At 40.3% G+C, this 22772-nt stretch overlaps 1 protein-coding gene across 1 annotated transcript in view; it reads right to left on the bottom strand.

The window, feature by feature from the left end:
• Nucleotides 1-22772, bottom strand: part of CHN2 (chimerin 2) — a 346590-nt gene that overhangs the window by 132920 nt on the left and 190898 nt on the right. Inside the window, exon 4 of the mRNA XM_081243907.1 lies at nt 608-639. Coding sequence (XP_081100033.1) covers nt 608-639 — 32 coding nt within the window. The remainder of the gene's footprint in view (nt 1-607; nt 640-22772) is intronic.

The raw sequence follows: 22772 nt of genomic DNA, 5'->3' as shown, positions 1-22772 counted from the left end.
CAATAAAGACTAAAAATGGTCCACATTAAAAAATATATATATTAAAAAAAGAGGAAAATGGGGGAAATCGTAATTATGGTATTAAGGCAATTTGGCTAATAGATCCATGTCAAGAGAAATCATCATTTTGTTTTTAGGAGACTGCAAGGAAAGGGGATGACTTTCCTGAGTGTTGCGTTTACTGAGGTAGATGAAAGTAAGGAATTCAGCCTCAGTTTACATTCTTCGACACCCTAGCTGTTTACATAGTATTGAAGTAGAAAGCGAAATGAAATACTAAGAGAGCCACAGTTATGAAAAATGCCGCCTTACGCCTTACGTTTCAAATACTTGCCAGGCACTCAGTGGCTGCTTTTGTGAAGAGAACTGAATGTAGCAGGAGATAGTCTCCCTCGCACATTCATGAAGCCAAGCACCTGAATATTATAAGAAAATTCAGTACAAAGGGATCTGATTGCATTTATCCTTATTATTAAACTTATTAAACTCTTGCACAATGGACATCTGATGAGGACTACATATTGGAAAAATTTTAATATTTAATATTTAAATGACAGAAAGTGACTACTTATTACATTATTAAAACAATGAATGGCATAATACATACTCTCTTCCATAATATTTTGGTCTGTTTTCCACCTATATTGAAAAGAAGAAAAGTGTTAATAATGCATTTGAATTCAAATCAGATAGATAAAAATACTATTCAATAAACAGAGCTAGAGTCCTGGGAATAATTTTATTCCAGTTTTTATTCCCCAAATCAGAGATCTATGAAACTCTGGAGTTAAGCAACACATTCCACTCTCTTGAGTAAAAATGACCTAGAATTGCCATATTTCTCTAATCATTAGGCTCACTCCCCACCCAAACTCAATCACTCGATAAAAAAATTTTTGGAAGTAACACAGTGAGGCTTATTTTAATATTAAGGAATTTATAAAAGTATTACAAGACTTCATCCTGAAGGATAGAACAAATACTTTTAGCATGAATAAAACACAGACATTTATTTCAATCTTCATCTAATTGTTTCATTATGTATTTATAATAAAAATGGGGAGTGCACCCAGATTAAAAAATAAGTTTAATTTGGTCTCTTTCCCGATAAAATCAATATCCTAACATTCTTATTTTTTTCATCAAATGGTGAATGGGCTAAAATTCACTTGACACCAGAGGTACAAGCTTTGGACGATAAGATTTATGAGTTGACTGAAAAGCATAAACATTCCAGAAAAGATTTTTCAATCACATCTTGAGCCTTGGGGTTATCACATTGGATTTCTGCCACATATATGTGATAATCTACTTTCATATGAACTTTGTTTTCTTACATTCAAGGTGTTGGAGGTGGTAAGAAATTAACATGAATTCTCATGTTCAGCTTTAATTCTTCTAGTCTGATTCCAGGGACAGACACTGAGAACATGTAGAGCTACATGAAGTTATGGATTTCACTGATGGTTATAACAGCAAGATCATGTTTGTTTACTAGGGTAGAATATGAGCTGGGCAGCTATTTCATTTACAGTCATTTCTGTTTACAGTCAAATGGGCAGTTTTCTCAGCAGGGCACCATGGTGGGATTTGAAGGCAGTTTCCCGGCCTATCTTTACTCTCCAAAGGATGCAGGGGACCTGAGTGGGCAGTAGGGAGGTGTGGACTAGAGGAAAAGGTTCAAAAGGGGAGCCGGGTCTCTGTGGACCATCTTGACAAGCCTGCCTTGGACAAGCCTCGCTGGCATAAAACTAATCATCTAGATACTTCTAAATATGTGTTCACTCTTCCGTGCATTTTACACCTGAAAAGCACTGAACCAAGAGAGGGTATTCATCACTCTTTACGGTTTGAAGCCTGCTGTGTGTCATTTATGAAGGAAGATCTAAATAATATGATTAATTGAAGCACAAAGTGTGTAAAAAGGCACCTTGTTATCTGATTACTCTACATGCTGGAAAGCTTTTGAATGTGAGTTGAACATTTTGTCATTTACATTGTTCTACTGGCTTTCACAGTTCTTTCTGACTCTCAGGATACTGTAGATAATGTGGCTGCAACACCAACATGCCATAGAAGAAATTAAGAATTTTAGAAACGCTGATGGAAGTAGGTAATATATAATATGCAAGATATCTCTCCTTTCTTTGAGAGTCAATGTTCCACATTTTGAAATGACTCCCTATTTATCAGGACAATTTTATTTCCATCTTTTTGGCTGAGCCATAACACAGATTGGCAAATCTAGGTGTAGCTACCAACCCCATTCCCTTCCTCCATCCTCTTATCTTTCCAAAAGAGAAGGGTAATTTTTTTTTTTTAATATGTGAAAGACAAGTTTTATTTGCCTCCAAAGGACTCAGGTAATTTAGAGAAATTTAAAATACAGTTAGTTGGTAAGGGGGAATCATCCCTAATCAGCAGCTGCCGAATAATCAAGCCTAACTACCCAGTTGGGCCTCAGAACACTGTTAACCTGTCTTTGTGTAAAAAAGAAATGACTACAGTTTTAATTATAATTTGGGGTTATCCATGTAGTCTAACCCTTCTCCCTCACAACCCTTATTCCATTGAATATTGACTCTACCGGTTGAAAAGGAAAATATTTCCTTGAGATTAATAAAAAAACAAAAGGGTGGTAGACTATAATAAGAGAAGGGTAATTAATCTAATTTCCCAGATGGACGGCATGGTAGATGGCGCTTTTTACTACTAACGCCTGGCGTGCAGGTAAGTAGTTAATTTAATTGACTCTTAAGAAGACAACAAACTGCTTTCAGTTCATCCATCACTCATGTTCAGAGCTCTGTGCTCAGCCCTGTCATCGTTCGCGAAGTGATGGCCTCACAGGTGTGAGAGGAAAGATATAAGGAGCTCAGGGGTGTTCTGTACTTGCAGTAAAGAGGAAACACTTGAAAAATCTAACATAGGCCCCTAAATAGGGAAGTCACTATCTAGGGTGCGTTGAGGAATACCAAATAAGATCCCGCCTGCAGGACCCTTTGATCCAATTGAAGAACAAATCTGCATATGAAAACTGCAAGAAAATAAAACAAGAGCACTGAATTGTGTGGGAGAGACTACACATGGAATAGGGCCATACAATAGGTCCCAAATAGTGCACAAAACGCAGACTAGAATGTTATTCTTTATTTAGCTGAAATTCAAATTTAACTAGGCATCCTGTTTTTATTTCATTTTTTCTAAATCTGGCAACCCTACACAGGGAGAGAGGAAACGTGGAAGTAAGAGAGAGCGAAGACAGAGGATGTGGGCAGTCATCTGATCACTGCTCCCACTGTCCAGGCTGTTTTGATACTGATCTGATTCAACGTCTCCTCCCTGTGTTGTCTCTGGTGCTCTCAAAGAAAACATAGCTTCCTCGTTAATGTTAAAGAGAGAGAGAATGGCTGGGATTAAAAAAAAGATACAACAATCACCTCTGCCTTTCCTAAACTTTTGCTCACAGGAATCTAAACGTAGTCTTTCCACCGCTCACTAAGCTTTTAACCAGTCAAGAGCTTAATATAAGTTAAATGACCCCAGAAAAATCATAGAATGTGCACATTTTTTTAAGGCGGATAATTTTGGATCCTCAGATCCAGACAAAATACAGTCGGCTGATGTCAGGGCTCCAAGGGACAAGGGACCTGACGAGAGAAACTAGAACCTCTACCCTGTGATGGAGTATTGCCTTAAAGGAGCCTGACTCTCTCCAGGTGCTGCCCCACATTAGACACTGATGGAGTCAGGACCCACCTGTGAAATGCAGCTTTGTTTTATTAAAGCTGTAGCGTTGAATTTCAATTTCCAGGTGTATGAGAATGAGACAGAGGACAATTGATAAACAAAAAGTAAGACAGCTCAGAAGTTCTTGCATTTTCATTGAGAATTATGCTTGTTAAAATCAGGCAACTTGACAAAAAATGGAGGGCTAATTTAGGTAGTCATGTGGATTCAGGAAGGGACAAAAATGTAATATATCGGGCTTCCCTGGTGGCGCAGTGGTTGAGAGTCCGCCTGCCGATGCAGGGGACACGGGTTCATGCCCCGGTCCGGGATGTTCCCACATGCCGCAGAGCGGCTACGCCCATGAGCCATGGCCACTGAGCCTGTGCGTCCGGAGCCTGTGCTCCGCAAGGGGAGAGGCCACAACAGTGAGAGGCTCGCGTACCGCAAAAGAAAAAAAAAAAGGGTAGTAATTCTTTTTTTTTTCTTTTTTTTTTTTTTTGCGGTACGCGGGCCTCTCACTGTTGTGGCCTCTCCCCTTGCGGAGCACAGGCTCCGGACGCGCAGGCCCAGCGGCCATGGCTCGCGGGCCCAGCCGCTCCGCGGCACGTGGGATCCTCCCGGACCGGGGCACGAACCCGCGTCCCCTGCGTCGGCAGGCGGACTCTCCACCACTGCGCCACCAGGGAAGCCCTACCCTTTTTCTTGGATATACTTACAGCTGCATTTCTCAAAGTGTGGTCTGGTCATTCAAAACAGAAATTTCAGGATGCTCGTTAAAGGCTGCAGGATCCTGATCCCTTCCTCAGACAAACTGAATCAGAATTACTTAGGGTGGGGCTTTAATGTGTTATTTAATCAAGTTCCCCTGGATGATATTTAAGCATACACTAAAGTTTCAGAATCACCTGGTAAATAGAAACATACATTTATTTTTTGAGAATGGATTTGAGAGTGGATGTTATTGTGGTAAACAGGTATAAGTTATTCAGAGCCAAATTCAGTAAATGGGGTGAGTGATCCGACTTGGAAACACATCTGAGACAAAAATGAGGCATGATCCTAAGATACTAAGATTTGCACTGTGACTTATTCTGAAGGTTCTTTAGAAGAGCATTCCCAGCACACTCTAGGCAATGGGAAATTGGTGGAGTAAAAGCACAGCTTCCCAAGATGACTGATTGGAAAGTGACCACCCTCATGTAATATATGTTAAACTATTTCATGACTTTATAGTCACACCTCATATATAATTATTGCCAGTACTGTGACTACTGAAGATGGTTTTAGTCCTGTCTAGCCCTGTCCATACAATGCACCCACCCACCGCTCAACAGTCCATCGTTTTTTGTATGTTCTTATTTTAAGATCCTGAACTTTCTTTTAATAAAATAAAGGTGGATCACAAGATGGTTGAAAGGGTGGGCTCTACACTCAGACTGCCTGTCTTTGAGGTCAGATCAGTGTGTCCATAAGCAGGTTACTAATCTCTCTGTTACTCAGTTTCCTCATCTTTAAAATGGGGATGATAACAAAAATACCTGCTTCACTGAGTTGTAATAATTAAGTTAGTAAATACATGCAACATGGTTGCAACAGTGCCTGGAGTACAGAGATATTCAATGAATATTAGCTATTACTGGTGCCCAGAGAGACCCTCCTGTGTAGAGAAGGAAGAGGTAGGCCCATTATTTTCTGTGCTCTTAAAGCTCCTTTTACTGATCTCTGCTGAAAAACTTGACATCTCACCATATTTTAAATCTTTATTGGGCTGGTTCTTCTCTAACTATTCTGTGAGTGTTTCGAAGCAGCCATTTTTGTCTTCATCATCATTGTATTCCTAGGATTTCACCTGATGTCAGGCACAGAGTGAATGCAGGCACCTCTTGTTATCTGAATCAAATCCATTCCTAAAAATGTGTTGGGTAGCAGAGTTTCAAATAGCAAGAGCCTATATTCCATTATTTTAAATGGAAAAAAATAATAATTCATTCTTAGAGCATTCAAAAATATCAATGTCCCAGATATTACTAAAATTCTTTTAAATAATTATATAACAATCTGATAAGAATTTCTGCATAATATAAAATATTTAAATGCCAATTATGTAATTGTTCAACACTTCATGATGTAATTAATAGGTATGTTTATATACAGGCCGCAGCTGAACAGAATAGGAATTTTTTTTTTTTTTTTTTTTTTTTTTTTTTTTGCGGTACGCAGGCCTCTCACTGTTGCGGCCTCTCCCATTGCGGAGCACCGGCTCCGGACGCGCAGGCTCAGCAGCCATGGCTCATGGGCACAGCCGCTCCGCGGCATGTGCGATCCTCCCGGACCAGGGCACGAACCCGTGTCCCCTGCATCAGCAGGCGGACTCTCAACCACTGCGCCACCAGGGAAACCCCAGAATAGGAATTTCATTACCTTCTACACTGAGCATGTTCTATAATAAAAATAAATGATGAAATAATATTGCCAAAGATTTGAAAGATACTATCTAAATCAGGCCTGAATTGGTAGTGCCCCCAGGTACCTGGCCCAAACAAATACTGAGGAGCTAAACCCTCAGGGGAAAGTGGGGGGAGTTATGGGTATAATGCGCAATATGTTTAAACAGGAGGTAGAACAGGAGGACTCTGAGGTATGAGAGGAGCCCCTCTTCCATCACCTAGCTTCCCTGCTACTCAAAGTGTGATCTGGGGACTGGCAGCATGGGCATCACCCTGGAGCTTGTGAGAAATGCAGAATGTGCATTTCGAAGGGGAATCATATACACATTAAAGTCTGAGAAGCCGTCACACATAGGAGAACTTGCGACAGCAGGTTTTTAACTGGGAGAATGATTTTGGCTAAAACCTTCTGTAAGTTGTTACAGCAAATATTCGGAGAGTGATTGTTCTGAGAGCAAAGGGTGCCTGTACTCATTAAATGTTTGCAGAATGAGACAAAGATCATGAACGAAGGGCCCCGCTGTCAATGCAATTGTTGTGTGACCCTGAATAGGTTATTAAACTTCCTTGCATCTCATTTCCCTCGATTTTCAATAAAACTGGAGTTATAAAAATGTACTATTTTAATAAGGCTCTTTCAAAGATTAGGTGAGATAATGCATGTAAAAACCGGTAGGGCTTGGAAAAAAAGTTGTGGTAATAGGCTAACATTTACTGAGTGGCTATTCTGTGCCAGGAACCGTCCTTAGGGTTTCACGTGTTGATCTCATTTAAGCCTCCAAACAAACCTATGAGGGAAGTGAGTGTGATTATTTTACACAAAGCCCTCAAATAACTAGCTTGAGGTCATAGATCTAGAAAGTGGCTTTGGACTCAGCACACATACCTTTAACTACAATACTGTGCTTCCCAGCTTCTCCAGAGCAGATGCCAATCAATGTTGATGGCTTCATTGGCTAGCAAAATTCTACGGACTGGTTTCAGACTGAATTATCTGAATTGTCCTTGACTTTTCTTTGCCAGGACTGACCACCTTAAAATCTCCTTGGACTTCTGTCAATGAGTTAACAAATGAGAACTTGGAATAAATTTGCCTAGATGTTGTGATATTTGGGGTCTCTCAACGATTTCCCTGTGATTTGGAATTAAATGTATTCCAAACTACCTGGTTTGTTTTTCAAATTATTCTTCTAATTTTAAGGAAAAATTCTCAGCATTTTGCAAAGCTTGAAAGAACAGTAGGGTGACAGCTGCATAGTGAGAGACAGGAAGCATAAGCCTTAAATGAGTTTGCTTTATAGTCAGATTATCATTGCCTAGATAAACACAAGTTCTTTTATATTCAACACAAAGGCATTTAAAGAATATTGTGAGTCCCCTGTAAACAAGGTTTCCAATTATTGAAAAAACTAAGCTTTTATAATCCCTCAGCAGCTGGTATGTGTTAAGTTTTTGCTTAATAGAAATAATTTAAAAACCCAATTTAGCAACCTCCTACACAAGGCAGCTAGACTGCTGGATTCTCTGAGATACAGATCAAGTGTAGGAGAAAAGGCTTTTGATGGGGGGATTTGTATTGGTGATACTGGGGCAATTTCATCCAGAAAAAAATAAATATGGATTATTCCCTTTTAATTAGAAATCAAAGATCTCTGTTGAAAGGGAGAGAAAGAAAATGCAAGTACTGAAATGTACATTCTTGTGGTCAGATTGCATAGTATAGAATGAAAATTGAGCAAACTTGAAATCTCCAGTTTCTTTTCTTTAGTTTTCCTCATGGCATTACTTTAACCTTTCCAAGATTCTTATGGCGTGCTGATGAGGTGCATTCCTTCCTGTCTTGATTAGAGTGTATTATAAGAAATCTACTGGCCAGTCTTTCTCCTTAAAAGATTACCAATGGTTTTCCTAAGTTATGTAAGTACCCACAAGTCGGGCGCCTTAGTAACCTGCTATAAACATTCTGCTAACATGTAGATGTGCACAATATCAGGTTGCATGCTCAGGACCAAAGCAGCTTCCATTCATTTATTTGGTTTGTTTTCTGCCTTCTTCTCCTTTTTTTCCTCATATTTTTCCAGAAATTATGATTTAAAAATCAGTGACAATATTAGAACAATTAAAAAGACTTTTCATAGACCAGTGGTTTTCAACTGGGAGGGGAGGTGTTTTTTATTTCCCAGGAGATAATTTGGCCATGTCTGGAGACAGTTTTGATTGTCATGACTAGCGGGAGGGTGCCACTGACATCCAGCGGATAGGAGTCCAGGGATGGTGGTAAACATCCTACAATACACAGGTCAGAACACCCAAAATGTCTATAATGCTGAGGTTGAGAAACCCTACTTTAGACTAAAAGAACCTTGAACTCTTGAGTATTCCCAAGGAAGATTAGTAAAAAACATTCTTTTAACTAAAGTGCAAATAAGCAACAAATACTTTAAAAACATAAAATAAAATGGAGTAAAAGGAAGGTAAGAGGTAATACTTGTTTTTGATAATACTGATAATTTATAAGAGCAGCTTTTAAGAAAAGACAGAAACACCTCCAACTACTCAGAGAAATAGCTCAGATAAATACAAAACTGAATAGACTAACAGCTCAATCAGATTAATAAGGGAACCAACCTCCCTCCCCCCTTGGAAAAATTATAAACAATCTAAAATATGAAAAACATTAAAGAAAAAAATTTAAGATATTATTCAAGAATACCAACTACGATATGCATACATGTGAACTAATCAATATACATACACTACCGAATGTAAAACAGTTAGCTAGTGGGAAGTAGCCGCATAGCACAGGGAGATCAGCTCGGTGCTTTGTGACCACCTAGAGGGGTAGGATAGGGAGGGTGGGAGGGAGATGCAAGAGTGAGGGTATATGGGAATATATGTATGCATACGACTGATTCACTTTGTTGTGCAACAGAAACTAACACAGTATTGTGAAGCAATTATACTCTAATAAAGATCTATTTTTTTAAATAAATAAATAAATAAATCCCTTACGCCACAGGACCCCACACCACAGCATGTTGCTTTGAAACTATGCCCTGATCCCTGGGCTGGAAACAAAACTTCCACCACTCATGCCCCCAGTGTTAGAGAGCGCACCCCGGGGGAGGGTGAAGCACTGAATGGCTGTCTAGTACCTCAGTGATGTCCTGATTTCCCAGGTTTAGTTATATAAGCACCTATACAAAACAAGCATCATAAAAGAGGAAGGTGAATTGCCCAAATCCCTTATATTTGGATTTGAAAAGTACTGGAAGGGTAACTACACCCAGACACACTCATACAAATACCCATGTCTTGCACATTCAGCCCTTTGCTCCTGGTTCTGGTTTTCTCCAGGTTCAGACCTACTGACCCTTACCCAGAACCCCACTGAGGGCACAGCCCAGGAGGAGCGGAAGAGGAGGCAACACCTCACAGGTGCCTTCAGTGTGTGTGCTTCAGTTCTCCCAACAGATGAGTTATGTAGAGACTGGCATTCCTAGTCCACAGATGAGAAGAGGGAGGCCCCTGTGATCACCTGAAGATCACACAGCGGTGTGGAGATGAATCCAAACCGACATCCGATTGACACCAGACCCCGTAATCTTCTCCTACACCAAGAGGAAGGGAAATTGTCCAGGGAACAAAAGAGATGGTGCACTCACAGAAAACACCGACTCTGCTGTAAAAGGTGGGTTGATCTTCAGTTGTTAAACCCCTCAACCCACCCATTCTGGAGACTTGGGTGGGCTGACTGTTACAGGAATACAGTAAGTCCCTTACATACGAACCTTCATGTTGCAAACTCTCAAAAATGCGAACGTGCATCTGGTTCCAGCAGGAACCAGAACCTGTGCCATCCACGTCAGGCGTGAGTGAAATTGCACCTTTCCCTCCGTCTCCTGTTGCTGATGATCCTTCAGCTCTACCATCTCCCACCTCCTCTCCCTCCTCCAGTCAGTAACTCGTCTTGCCTGTTCACTCGATGCGAGCCCCTGTGTGCCAGCTGTTGTACTGTACTACTGTACTTTTCAAGGTACTGTACTGTAAGCTTAAAAATGTTTTCTTTCTTTTTTGTTTGCTTGTTTTTTATGTTTTATTTGTGTGAAAAGTATTATAAACCTATTACAGTACAGTATATATAGCCAAGTGTGTTAGTTGGGCACCTAGGCTAACTTTGTTGGACTTGCGAACAAATTGGACTTACGAATGTGCCCTCATTACGGAACTCGTTCGTATGTAGGGAACTTACTGGTATCTGTTCACCACATCTGATGGCCAACCTCCTTTTACCCCTATCCCAGTGAATGGTACTACTCAGGGCATCAGCCACCCAGTGCCCAAGCCAGAAACTGTCATCCCAGATTCCTTCCTCTTTCCCAACCCCACTGTCATTAAGTCCTGTCCATTGTATGTAATTTCTTAATTGCTCTTGAAATGCTCTCTTTTTCCTCATGTTCACTGCACTACATGGTCACCTGGACCACTGAAATTGTCTTTTTACAGGTCTCCCTGTCTGCACTTTAATCATCTTCCAATTTATCTTTCACACTGAGGGCAGAAAATGCAGATCTCATTGTGTTACTCTCTGCTCCAAATTCTTCACTGCCACGTGGTCAAAACCACACAACTTAGTGGGGCCTTCCCATACTACGCTACTTAAAAGTGGCGCCTCCTTTCTTTGGCATACCCCATATCTCTTCTCTGGTTTATTTTTTTCCACTACATTTATCATCATCTGAGATACTATATATTTTAATTGTGGGCTTTTTGCCAGTCTCTCCCATTCAGATAGAAACTACACAAGGGCAGAGATTTTTGTGGTTTGCTTACTGCTGTATCTCCAGAGTCTAGAACAGAGCTGGTATATAGTAGGTGCTCAATAAATATTTATTGAATGAACAAATGAATAGATACAGAATCTTCCCTTCTTTTTTTTTTTTATTTTTTTTTCTTTTTGCGGTATGCGGGCCTCTCACTGTTGTGGCCTCTCCCGTTGCGGAGCACAGGCTCCGGACGCGCAGGCCCAGCGGCCATGGCTCACGGGCCCAGCCGCTCCGCTGCATATGGGATCCTCCCAGACCGGGGCACGAACCCGTATCCCCTGCATCCGCAGGCGGACTCTCAACCACTGCGCCACCAGGGAGGCCCGAATCTTCCCTTCTTTAATTAGTAATCTTTTGATGTTCCAACTACCTGTTTTTTTTTTTTTTTTTTTTTTTTCGAAAACTCCTATATATTCCGGCTCCTCCCTTACTTCTTCAGAGCAGTCCCTCAGAGCCATCTGAGAGGCTGTCTCCCAGGCTTAAGTCATCAGTTTGTCTGCCAAATAAAACATAATTCTCAACTTTTAGGTTGTGCATTTTTTGCAGTCGACAGTCCTTAGCACACACACTCTTGCTCCACCACATCCTCGTTCCCCAGTTCTTTCAGTTCTTAATACAGAATGCCTTATAGTTTCACACCTTGGTTGTTCATAGGCTTTGGCCATTCTTTGGTTGTGATATTTCCTCTGCCTGGAATTCTAATACTTGCTCTCTAACCTGTCTATCCCCTAACCTGGCAAAATCTCACTGATCTTAAAGCTAAGAGGCAAGATGCTACTATGGTAGGAAAATCTCTCCTGGCCAACTCACACCAGTTTAGGTATGGTTTCCTAGCCTCTCTATGAACTTTATAAAGGCCTCAGTTAGGGCCATGATCTTATTAGGATGGGGACTGTTGGCCTTTACAACCTCAGGATGTGAGCTCCTTATGGAAAGGGCTCCTGTCTTTCCACCTCTGTTGTCCTAGCAACCAGCAGCATATGTTACACAGAGCTCAGCTTCAATGGAAGTAATACATTACTTGAAAGACAGCTCTGCTAATGGCCCTACACTCCCTTCCTGGGCTCACTGAAATTTCAAAAGGGGCCTGGATGGCAAGATAGGCAGTTCTGCTGGCTCACACCTTGGTCCTTTATGCTTCCACACCATAGGACAAAACCTGCTCCCCTCCCAGTTTTCTGAATCTCCAAAGACTGAAGGATGAAGCCCACAGCGAACAAGCACGACTGGTAGTCAGTGATTCTGCTAAGCAAATTCCTGCACATTCTCAGGCCAAGGGGTGAACATGTGAACCAACATAAGCTGCTCAGATGCTCTGACCCTGGAATTTGCAAGTTGAGGAAAAGCTATTAAGAGAAATGGTTAGAGCTGATTCACATGCACGGCAGAGCCTAATAGCAACAAGAAAAATAATTGCTAATAGTCATTAAGAACTCACTATGTGCCAAGAATTGTTCTAAGCACTTTCTTGCCGTATGTTGACGCATTCAATCCTCATGACTAGCACACAGGTGAAATCTATCACACCCATTTCCAAAGGGCAAACTGAAGCATAGAGAAACAGGGTATAAAAGCAGGCTATAATATTCCAGAGCCTGGGCCCCTAACCACACACTCTACTGCTCAGAGGTGCAGCCATCCTATTTCCTGGATCCCTGGAGATGTCCCGATTCACAGATCCTTCCCAAAGCCCCTTGTTCAGCATTTTTTTTTTTCTGTTCAGAGAATTTCTTCATATCTTTCCAACCACTCTCCTCACTACCCCCTCTTCCCAATCTTTCCCCCCCCCCTAAATTTAGCCAGATATGGTTTCTGTTGCTCACAAAACAATCCTAAGTGATATTCCCATTAAATCCCAATCTCTAAGGCTGGAGCCAGGGTGGCTGTGAGGTTTACAAAGCTCCACAGGGGATTCTGACACATACGTAGGAGTGGAAACCATGATTTTGGGCAGTGGTTTCCAAACATGGAAAGAATGAACAACTTTCTAGGACTTCTACATGGATTTTGATCCACTCTCACAGTAGCCTTCCAACAGCACTTAAAAGCCTAGCCATGGGCACTACTCTCCTCGGCAGCTGGTCCACATCATCTTCCCAGCAGCTCACTCTGACCCACTCTTCTTGCTACGTCTTCTCTGGCACTGATTCCTTGGCTCCATGTGTTGACACCCAACACCCACCTCTGGCACTGCTTGTATGGACAACCCAGCTGGGTGGATTGCTCTGGCTGTGATCTCTTGGCTAGGGCTTGGTACTCATCCTCTGGCATCCTGAGGCCACAGCTCCAGGAAAAATGACTTTCTTCCCATCAAGCCAGAGCCCATGGAGGTCACATTGGCCAGGTTGGCTGGCTGGCTGGCCTCTGACCAGGGCAGGAGAAGCAAATGTGATGGGTTCACCTGTCCCTCCTCCCGATACGTCCTACAGACAGGCACCTTATTTTGAAAAAATCCCATAAAGGAGAGTCAAAGTCTAGGATTTAATCATGGACAGTTATTTTATCTTAATATCTAATCTCACATCTCTCTTGCTTCAAAATACACTTTTTCCCTTCCTTTGGTCTTCAGTACAGATAAGAACCTGAGAATATTCTCCATAGGAGGTTTCCACTAATAGAAGCCATCTCTGTGCCACCTGATTGCCTGTTCTTCCTCACACTAAATAATCCTTGTTCTTTTCATCTTTTCCAATAGATCCTATTTTCCAAACCTTAATTCATCTTCATTATTCTCCTTGGAACTCTCTTTAAATTCTCCACGTACCTCTTAGGCTCAAAGAGCTTGAAGTACCCAATAGAATCGAAGCAAATCAAGGGAAAACTAATGCTACTGTTAAATTTCTAGCAGGAAAAAGATTGGGTGAGTACACTCATTTAATTCCTTATCCTTGTTAGCAAATTCCTCCCTTCAAAGCTTAATGGTATTTGGGTTAAGTGGTACTACATGTGCTTTGGAAAAGATAATGTCCATCATTCTCATTCTTCTCCCCAGAAATTTTTCTTTTTCTCCCTCCTCCTAGAAATATAAGATTCAAATGTAAGTATTCAATGTAAGAATTCAAATTTATGTGCTCGAACTGATGGATCAAATTAAGCTACCTATAGAAAAAGGGGACAGACCTTAGGAGATGGTAGGAATTAAAGATTAACCAGCAAAATGTTCTCAGTGTTGTTTGCATTATAACCTTCCTTGTTTTTCTTCCCTAATCATCTCTCCCCAGTGAAATTTCAATACTACAGATAGATTGTATTCCTGTTTATGTTCTATATGTATATCTGTGCTTTATACATTGAAATAGTAAAAATTTTTTATGAGCCCCCTGAAGAACCAATCGCCCCTCCTTGGGCATAATACTGCCCCCATTGAGAACTCATTGTCTGGTGACATCTTCACGGCTTTCGGAACGCTTTTATATTTATTCTTCTACCAGGAGGGTAGACTATGTATCTTTGTCTCCTTTTCATAGATGAGAAAGCTGCAGTTCGGAGTGATAAATTAATTTTCTCCCAGTCCTACCCATGGTGAGCAGAAGATTCAGGGTTGAAACCTAGTTGATTTCAGGTCCCGTATTCATTTTGCTACATGGTGATGATGCCATAAAATCCAGAAGCCTGTTCTCTATTATTTAAAAAAATTACTTATTTTAGCATTTCTGAAACAGGCATTTCCTCCAAACAATTCCCAACATGGTAATAAATAAGAGTAAAAGTGCCTTATTCATGTTTGTCCTTGCTTTCAAATTCTTTTTCTGATGAATTATTCCACATTAAAAATTCTTGAGCTTATGCTGTTTGCAGCAGCTCTGACACTGAGACACCCTCCTATCTTTCATTTTTGTTCCCTGGGCCGGAGCATGCCCTGCCATTGCTCTTCTTGCACAAACGTTCTTTGTTTTTCTTCTTGACATTTTATTATGAAAATTTTCACACAGGCAGAAATATTGAAAGACTTCTACAGCAAACACCCATATATGCACCACCTAGATTCTATAATGTACTATATATACTTGCTCTATGGCATATCTATTTCTTCATCCCTCTATCCATCCACTAATCCAAATTTGTGGGGGGCTGTATTTCATAGTAAGTTACAGACATGGCACTCTTTCCCCCAGATGCTTCAGCAGGCAAATCATTAATCAGAATTCAGTAACATATAGACTTTTAATAGGAAGGTAACACCAGCTCTGTTCCTGAAATTAAAGAAAGTGAGCTTAGTTTGCATGTTCAGATGGTGTTATCAAATAAAGAGATTCCACACATCTCTTCAATTTCCTGCTTATGGAGCACTGGGGTATCTCTTCTAACAGGCTACCATTTCTTGATGGGGAGGAAGTGGCCGTGAGAAGCAAGTGAAAGAACAACTTTTTTTTTTTTTTTTTACAACTTCTTATTGTAACTGCCTTGGCTTCCTTCATCAGTTTACATGTGTTAAATATGAAGGTCAAAATGTTTCTTATAACGTCTTGGGATCAAATTCATCCTACATTACAGGTCTAAAATTCCCTTTTTGGCTAACATTTACACAAGTGCTTGGGAAGTGGTAGAAATTAAAGACCAATACTTCCCATAGACAAATGCCAGGCACTGTTCTGAGTGCTGTACATGTATTAACTCACTCTTCAAAGTTACTTCAAGTGCAAGACTAGGGGTCAGGAAACTTTTTCTGTCAAGGATTAGATAGTAAATACTTTGAGGACCATACAATCTGTCTCAAGTACTCCACATGGAAGCAAAAAAGCAGCCGTAGACAATACGTAAAGGAACGAGCCTTGCTGTGTTCTAATAAAACTTTATTTACAAAAAAAGCTGGCAGACTATAGTTTGCCAATGGCTATGTTAGACTAACAAACATTAGAATCCATTCTTAAAAATAGGTTTCAGGGCATCTTACAGTTAGCTCAAAACTCTGAGCTTTTGCCAGTGCCTCAAAAGGTCTTTTTATTTAATGCTGGGTCAAATCATCTATTTGTGTTCATGCCCTTTTGTCTCTTACCACGCAGATAGGAGAGAATCATTCATTTTTACTCTATGGCATACTGATGCTAACTTACAAAATCAAAATGAACTAAGACAGCAAAGAGTTGAATTATATTGTTAAACTACGGAGCATACTGAAACCGAGGGATCTGATCTGTATCCTTGAATTGAAAGGTGCTGCCGCAGCGTCATTAAGCATGGTCTTTGAGAAGTCATGGAACTTGGAGGATCACAGCAGAGCAAAGGGACAACCAGAAAAGTGTAATTACAGATGCGGTAGAAATAGCCCTGGAGATACAAGAACAGTTCATCTAACGATCGATGCATAATCACCTAGGAAGACACAAGGTGCTTGATGGCATCCAATATGCCTTTGTCGGGCTGTGCCAAGGCTATTTAATTTCCTCCCACAGTAGATGGGGAGATGACACTGACCATGTAAATAAGGAGGAAGAAAGAGATACTATCGCGAAAGCAAAGCTTGCTATTCTGTCCAACAAGACAGGGAGATACGGTGTACTGAGAGCTAATGCCAAGACTGTGGTTTGTCAGAGGACACAGCCAAAGGTGACTGATTACCAATGGCACCAGTAAACCTGGGGACGGCAAAAGGAGTGGTAGACTGAGGCAAGGAGGCAAGGTCAGGACTACATCAGCACTGGACTAGCTTTTATTGGTAAATTAATTGCCTGCAATCCTAAATTTAGAGCTACTCACTGAGCACAGAGATGATCCACTGAGTGAAGTGACTAGCACTTGGAAAATAGAAATATAATTCACAGCATTCCTGACATAATGATAATGGATTTGGTATTTTTATTAATGCAAAGATCCATTAAAAGCAAGAGTAAAGGGACTTCCCTGGTGGCACGCTGGTTGGGAATCTGCCTGCCAATGCAGGGGACACAGGTTTGATCCCTGGTCTGGGAGGATCCCACATGCCGTGGAGCAACTAAGCCCGCAAGCCACAGCTACTGAGCCTGCCTCCTGCAGCTGCTGAAGCCCATGCACCTAGAGCCCGTGCTCTGCAATGGGAGGGGCCACTGCAGTGAGAGGCCCGCGCACTGCAGTGAGGAGTGGCTCCCGCTCGCCGCAACTAGAGACAGGCCCACGTGCAGCAATGGAGACCCAGTGCAGCCAGAAAAAAAAAAAAAAAAAGCAAGAGTAAATAGATCTAGTCAGGATTTCTGCACAGTCACAGGGTAAGGAAAACATCTAAAAAGAGATGGAGTTCATAAGAATATATACCAAATATGGACAAACACGAGTATGAATCACCTGATTAGAACTGAATTTGAATATTTTTGTTAATTAGTCCTGCAAACATAAGACTAAGAAGGGTGGGAGGACAGTGGTGGGCGTAGAAAACCAGGTTAAATTAAGCACTGACCATTCCCCTACAAAGATTTATATTTGGCCTCTGCAACATACGAGGGCGTGGGAAAGCTAGACATAGCAAAGAAGAAAGGCAAAGGCAAAATCCTTTTAAAGGGTGGAAAATAACATCTAGGAGGAAGTACATCTAGAAAAAATGGGTGAAAAATAACATCTAGGAGGAAGTACATCTAGAAAAATGGTGGCTATGGGGTGACTTGGCATCGACTTTGAAGTTCATGAAAAATCTAGCACAGTGCAGGGCAAACAGTAAGCATCATCAGGAGACAAAGCATCTTGATTCTCCTAGTACAGGGCATAGGGAAAGCAGCATGAAACAGAAAGTAGAGACACCATTTCATTCGAAAAGATACATGCACCCCAATGTTCCTGGCAGCACTATTTACAACAGCCAACACGTTGAAGCAACCCACATATCCACTGACAGATGAATAGATAAAGAAGATGTGGTATATATACACAATGGAATACTACTCAGCCATAAAAAAGAATGAAATCATGCCATTTGAAGTAACAAGGATGGGCCTAGAGATTATCATATTCTAGGAAGCGAAATAAGTCAGAAAGATACAAACAAATACCATATGATATCATTTATATGTGGAATCTAAAAAAATGATACAAATGAACTTATTTACAAAACAGAAACTGACTCACAGAAATAGAAAAAAAAAAAAACCCAAAACTGTGGTTACCTAAGGGGAAAGGTGGGGAGGAATAAATTAGGAGTTTGGGATTAACAGAGACATACTACTATATATAAAATAAACAAAAAGGATTTACTGTAGAGCACAGGGAACTATATTCAGTATGTTGTAATAACCTATAATGGAAAAGACTCTGAAAAAGAATATATATATAGTATATATGCATATATATATATATATATAAAACGGAATCACTTTGCTGTACACCAGAAACTAACACAGCATTGTAAATCAACTATACTTCAATAAAAAAAAAAAAAAAGAAAGTAGAGGAAGTGAGAACAATGGCTCCAGCAGTGGTCCTCCCACTGAGCGAACATCAGAATGACCTGCAGGGTTTGTTAAAACCCAGATTGCTGGGCCCCAACTCCCAGTCTGTGATTCGTAGGTCTAGGGTGGGCCAGAAAATCTGCATTTCTGATAGGTTCCCTGGTGATGCCACTGCTGCTGGTCTTAGGACCACACTTTCAGAATCACTGGGTTAGAAGGCCAGTCCTGGATTTGGACTATCTGAGTCTGAATCTGGCTCTGCCCTTCCTGTGCTATTTGTCTCATTTCCTCTTGTAAAACGAGACAGATAACAATCGCCATGGCACTGTTATGAGAAATAACATATGTGAAACTCTTAACCCAGTGCTCAGGGCGCAGTAAGCGATCCATAGGTGTTAACACTCATTACTATGGGAAGACGGACAGCAGTAAATAATTAGGTAATATCCCTTAGAGCAGCCATGGTCAAAGCGGCACAGTCTGAGACTGTGCCACCCACATTACTTTTCAAAAGTCTCACTGCTTGATTAGCCAGGCCACACTACCCTAGGAAACATGGCTTGCTCGGGGCAAAGTGTAACCTGCCCCCATCAGCATTATTTCTCAGTTAATGTTTAACCAGACGAGTCAAATGTGAAGCATGTCTTTTAAACCTCACTAGTGCACGCAGTGCTATGTACCTGTTCCCTTTCTCAGAGGATGCTGGCCACACCTGAAATTTTGTTGGACCTGACCTCTGGGTCACAGAGCAGACACACTGTGGGTTGTTCTAGAGAGCGACTGGTGTGGAGACCTTTGCTTTCTGTTTGGGTAAGGTTGGCCCTACAAAAGTCAGCACCTCTTCATAACCTCTGTGCCCTCAGTCTGGACCACCCCTCTCCCTCCCCCGATCTGTGAGCAATGGTATCTTGGGTTACGGCTGTCACAGACTAAGTGAGGATAACAGAGCGTGTGTTATAATACATGATGCTATCGGTTATTCTTTTTTTTTTCTAAAACAACTAACGACACAATGTAGTACTTCATCTCTAGTAGTAGCTTCTTAAGAAATTTTACTTCTCAGAGGGCAGACAGCAGAAGCAAGAAGAACTACAATCCTGCAGACTGTGGAACAAAAAACACATTCACAGAAAGACAGAAAAGATGAAAAGGCAGAGGGCTATGCACCAGATGAAGGAACAAAATAAAACCCCAGAAAAACAACTAAATGAAGTGGAGATAGGCAACCTTCCAGAAAAAGAATTCAGAATAATGATAGTGAAGAGGGTCCAGGAACTTGGAAAAGGAATGGAGGCAAAGATCGAAAAGATGCAAGAAATGTTTAACAAAGAACTAGAAGAATTAAAGAAAAAACAAACAGAGATGAACAACACAACAACTGAAATGAAAACTACACTAGAAGGAATCAATAGCAGAATAACTGAAGCAGAAGAACAGATAAGTGACCTGGAAGACAGAATGGTGGAATTCACTGCTGCGGAACAGAATCAAGAAAAAAGAATGAAAAGAAATGATGACAGCCTAAGAGACCTCTGGGACAACATTAAATGTAACAACATTTGCATTAGAGGGGTCCCAGAGGGATAAGAGAGAAATGACCTGAGAAAACATTTGAAGAGATTATAGTTGAAAACTTCCCTAACAAGGGAAAGGAAATAGCCACCCAAGTCCAGGAAGCACAGAGAGTCCCATACAGGATAAACCCAAGGAGAAACACGCCAGGACACATAGTAATCAAATTGGCAAAAATTAAAAACAAAGAAAAATTATTGAAAGCAGCAGGGGAAAAACGACAAATAACATACAAGGGAATTCCCATAAGGTTAACAGCTGATTTCTCAGCAGAAATTCTACAAGCCAGAAGAAAGGAGTGGCATGATATACTTAAAGTGATAAAAGGGAAGAACCTACAACCAAGATTACTCTACCCGGCAAGAATCTCATTCAGATTCAATGGAGAAATCAAAAGCTTTACAGGCAAGCAAAAGCTAAGAGAATTCAGCACCACTAAACCAGCTCTACAACAAACGCTAAAGGAACTTCTCTAAGTGGGAAACATAAGAGAAGAAAAGGACCTACAAAAACAAACCCAAAACAATTAAGAAAATGGTAATAGGAACAGACATATCGATAATTACCTTAAATGTAAATGGATTAACTGCTCCAACCAAAAGACACTGGCTTGCTGAATGGATACAAAAACAAGACCCATACATATGCTGTCTATAAGAGACCCACTTCAGGCATAGGGACACATTCAGACTGAAAGTGAGGGGATGGAAAAAGATATTCCATGCAAATGGAAATCAAAAGAAAGCTGGAGTAGCAATACTCATATCAGGGAAAATAGACTTTAAAATAAAGAACGTTACAAGAGACAAGGAAGGACACTACATAATGATCAAGGGATCAATCCAAGAAGATGTAACAATTATCAATATATATGCACCCAACAAAGGAGCACCTCAACACATAAGGCAACTGCTAATAGCTGTAAAAGAGGAAATCAACAGTAACACAATAATAGTGGGGGACTTTTAACACCTCAGTTACACCAATGGACAGATCATCCAAAAAGAAAATTAATAAGGAAACACAAGCTCTAAATTACACAGTATACCAGATAGATTTAATTGATATTTATAGGACATTCCATCCAAAACCAGCAGATTACACTTTCTTCTCAAGTGTGCATGGAACATTCTCCAGGATAGATCACATCTTAGGTCACAAATCAAGCCTCAGTAAATTTAAGAAAATTGAAATCATATCAAGCATCTTTTCTGACCACAATGCTATGAGATTAGAAATCAATTACAGGGAAAAAAAACGTAAAAAACACAAACACATGGAGGCTAAACAATACGTTACTAAATAACCAAGAGATCACTGAAGAAATCAAAGAGGAAATAAAAAAATACCTAGAGACAAATGACAATGAAAACATGACGATCCAAAACCTATGGTATGCAGCAAAAGCAGTTCTAAGAGGGAAGTTTATAGCTATACAAGCCTACCTCAAGAAACAAGAAAAATCTCAAATAAACAATCTAACCTTACACCTAAAGGAACTAGAGAAAGAAGAACAAACAAAACCCAAAGTTAGTAGAACGAAAGAAATAATAAAGATCAGAGTAGAAATAAATGAAATAAAAACAAAGAAAACAGTAGCAAAGATCAATAAAATTAAAAGTTGGTTCTTTGAGAAGGTAAACAAAGTTGATAAACCATTAGCCAGACTCATCAAGAAAAAGAGGGAGAGGACTCAAATCAATAAAATGAAATGAAATGGAGAAATGAAATGAAAAAGGAGAAATGAAAAAGGAGAAGTTATAACAGACACAGCAGAAATACAAAGCATCCTGAGAGACTACTGCAAGCAACTCTATGCCAATAAAATGGACAACCTGGAAGAAATGGACAAATTCTTAGAAAGGTATAACCTTCCAAGACTGAACCAGGAAGAAATAGAAAATATAAACAGACCAATCACAAGTAATGAAATTGAAACTGTGATTAAAAATTTTTAAATAAACAGAAGTCCAGAACCAGATGGCTTCACAGGTGAATTCTATCAAACATTTAGAGAAGAGTTAACACCCATTCTTCTCAAACTCTTCCAAAAACTTGCAGAGGAAGGAACACTCCCAAACTCATTCTATGAGGCCACCATCACCCTGGTACCAAAACCAGACAAAGATACTACAGAAAAAGAAAATTACAGACCAATATCACTGATGAATATAGATGCAAAAATCCTCAACAAAATACTAGCAAACAGAATCCAGCAACACATTAAAAGGATCATACACCATGATCAAGTGGGATGTATCCCAGGGATGCAAGGATTCTTCAATATATGCAAATCAATCAATGTGCTACACCTTATTAACAGATTGAAGAATAAAAACCATACGATCATCTCAATAGATGCAGAAAAAGCTTTTGACAAAATTCAACACCCATTTATGATAAAAACTCTCCAGAAAGTGGGCATAGAGGGAACCTACCTCAAAATAATAAAGGCCATATATGACAAACCCACAACAAACATCATTCTCAATGGTGAAAATCTGAAAGCATTTCCTCTAGGGTCAGGAATAAGACAAGGATGTCCACTCTCACCACTATTATTCAACATAGTTTTGGAAGTCCTAGCCACAGCAATCAGAAAAGAAAAAGAAATAAAAAGAATACTAATTGGAAAAGAAGAAGTAAAACTGTCACTGTTTGCCGATGACATGATACTATACATAGAGTATCCTAAAGATGCCACCAGAAAACTACTAGAGCTAATCAATGAGTTTGGTAAAGTTGCAGGATACAAAATTAATGCACAGAAATCACTTGCATTCCTATACACTAATGATGAAAAATTTGAAAGAGAAATTAAGGAAACACTCCCATTTACCATT

This window comes from Mesoplodon bidens (genome assembly GCF_964165515.1).
Source record: "Mesoplodon bidens genome assembly, chromosome: 9".
In the NCBI taxonomy this organism is placed as follows: Eukaryota; Metazoa; Chordata; class Mammalia; order Artiodactyla; family Ziphiidae; genus Mesoplodon; species Mesoplodon bidens.
Note: the sequence above shows the minus strand (reverse complement) of the source record. Positions and strands in the feature narration are given on the sequence as shown.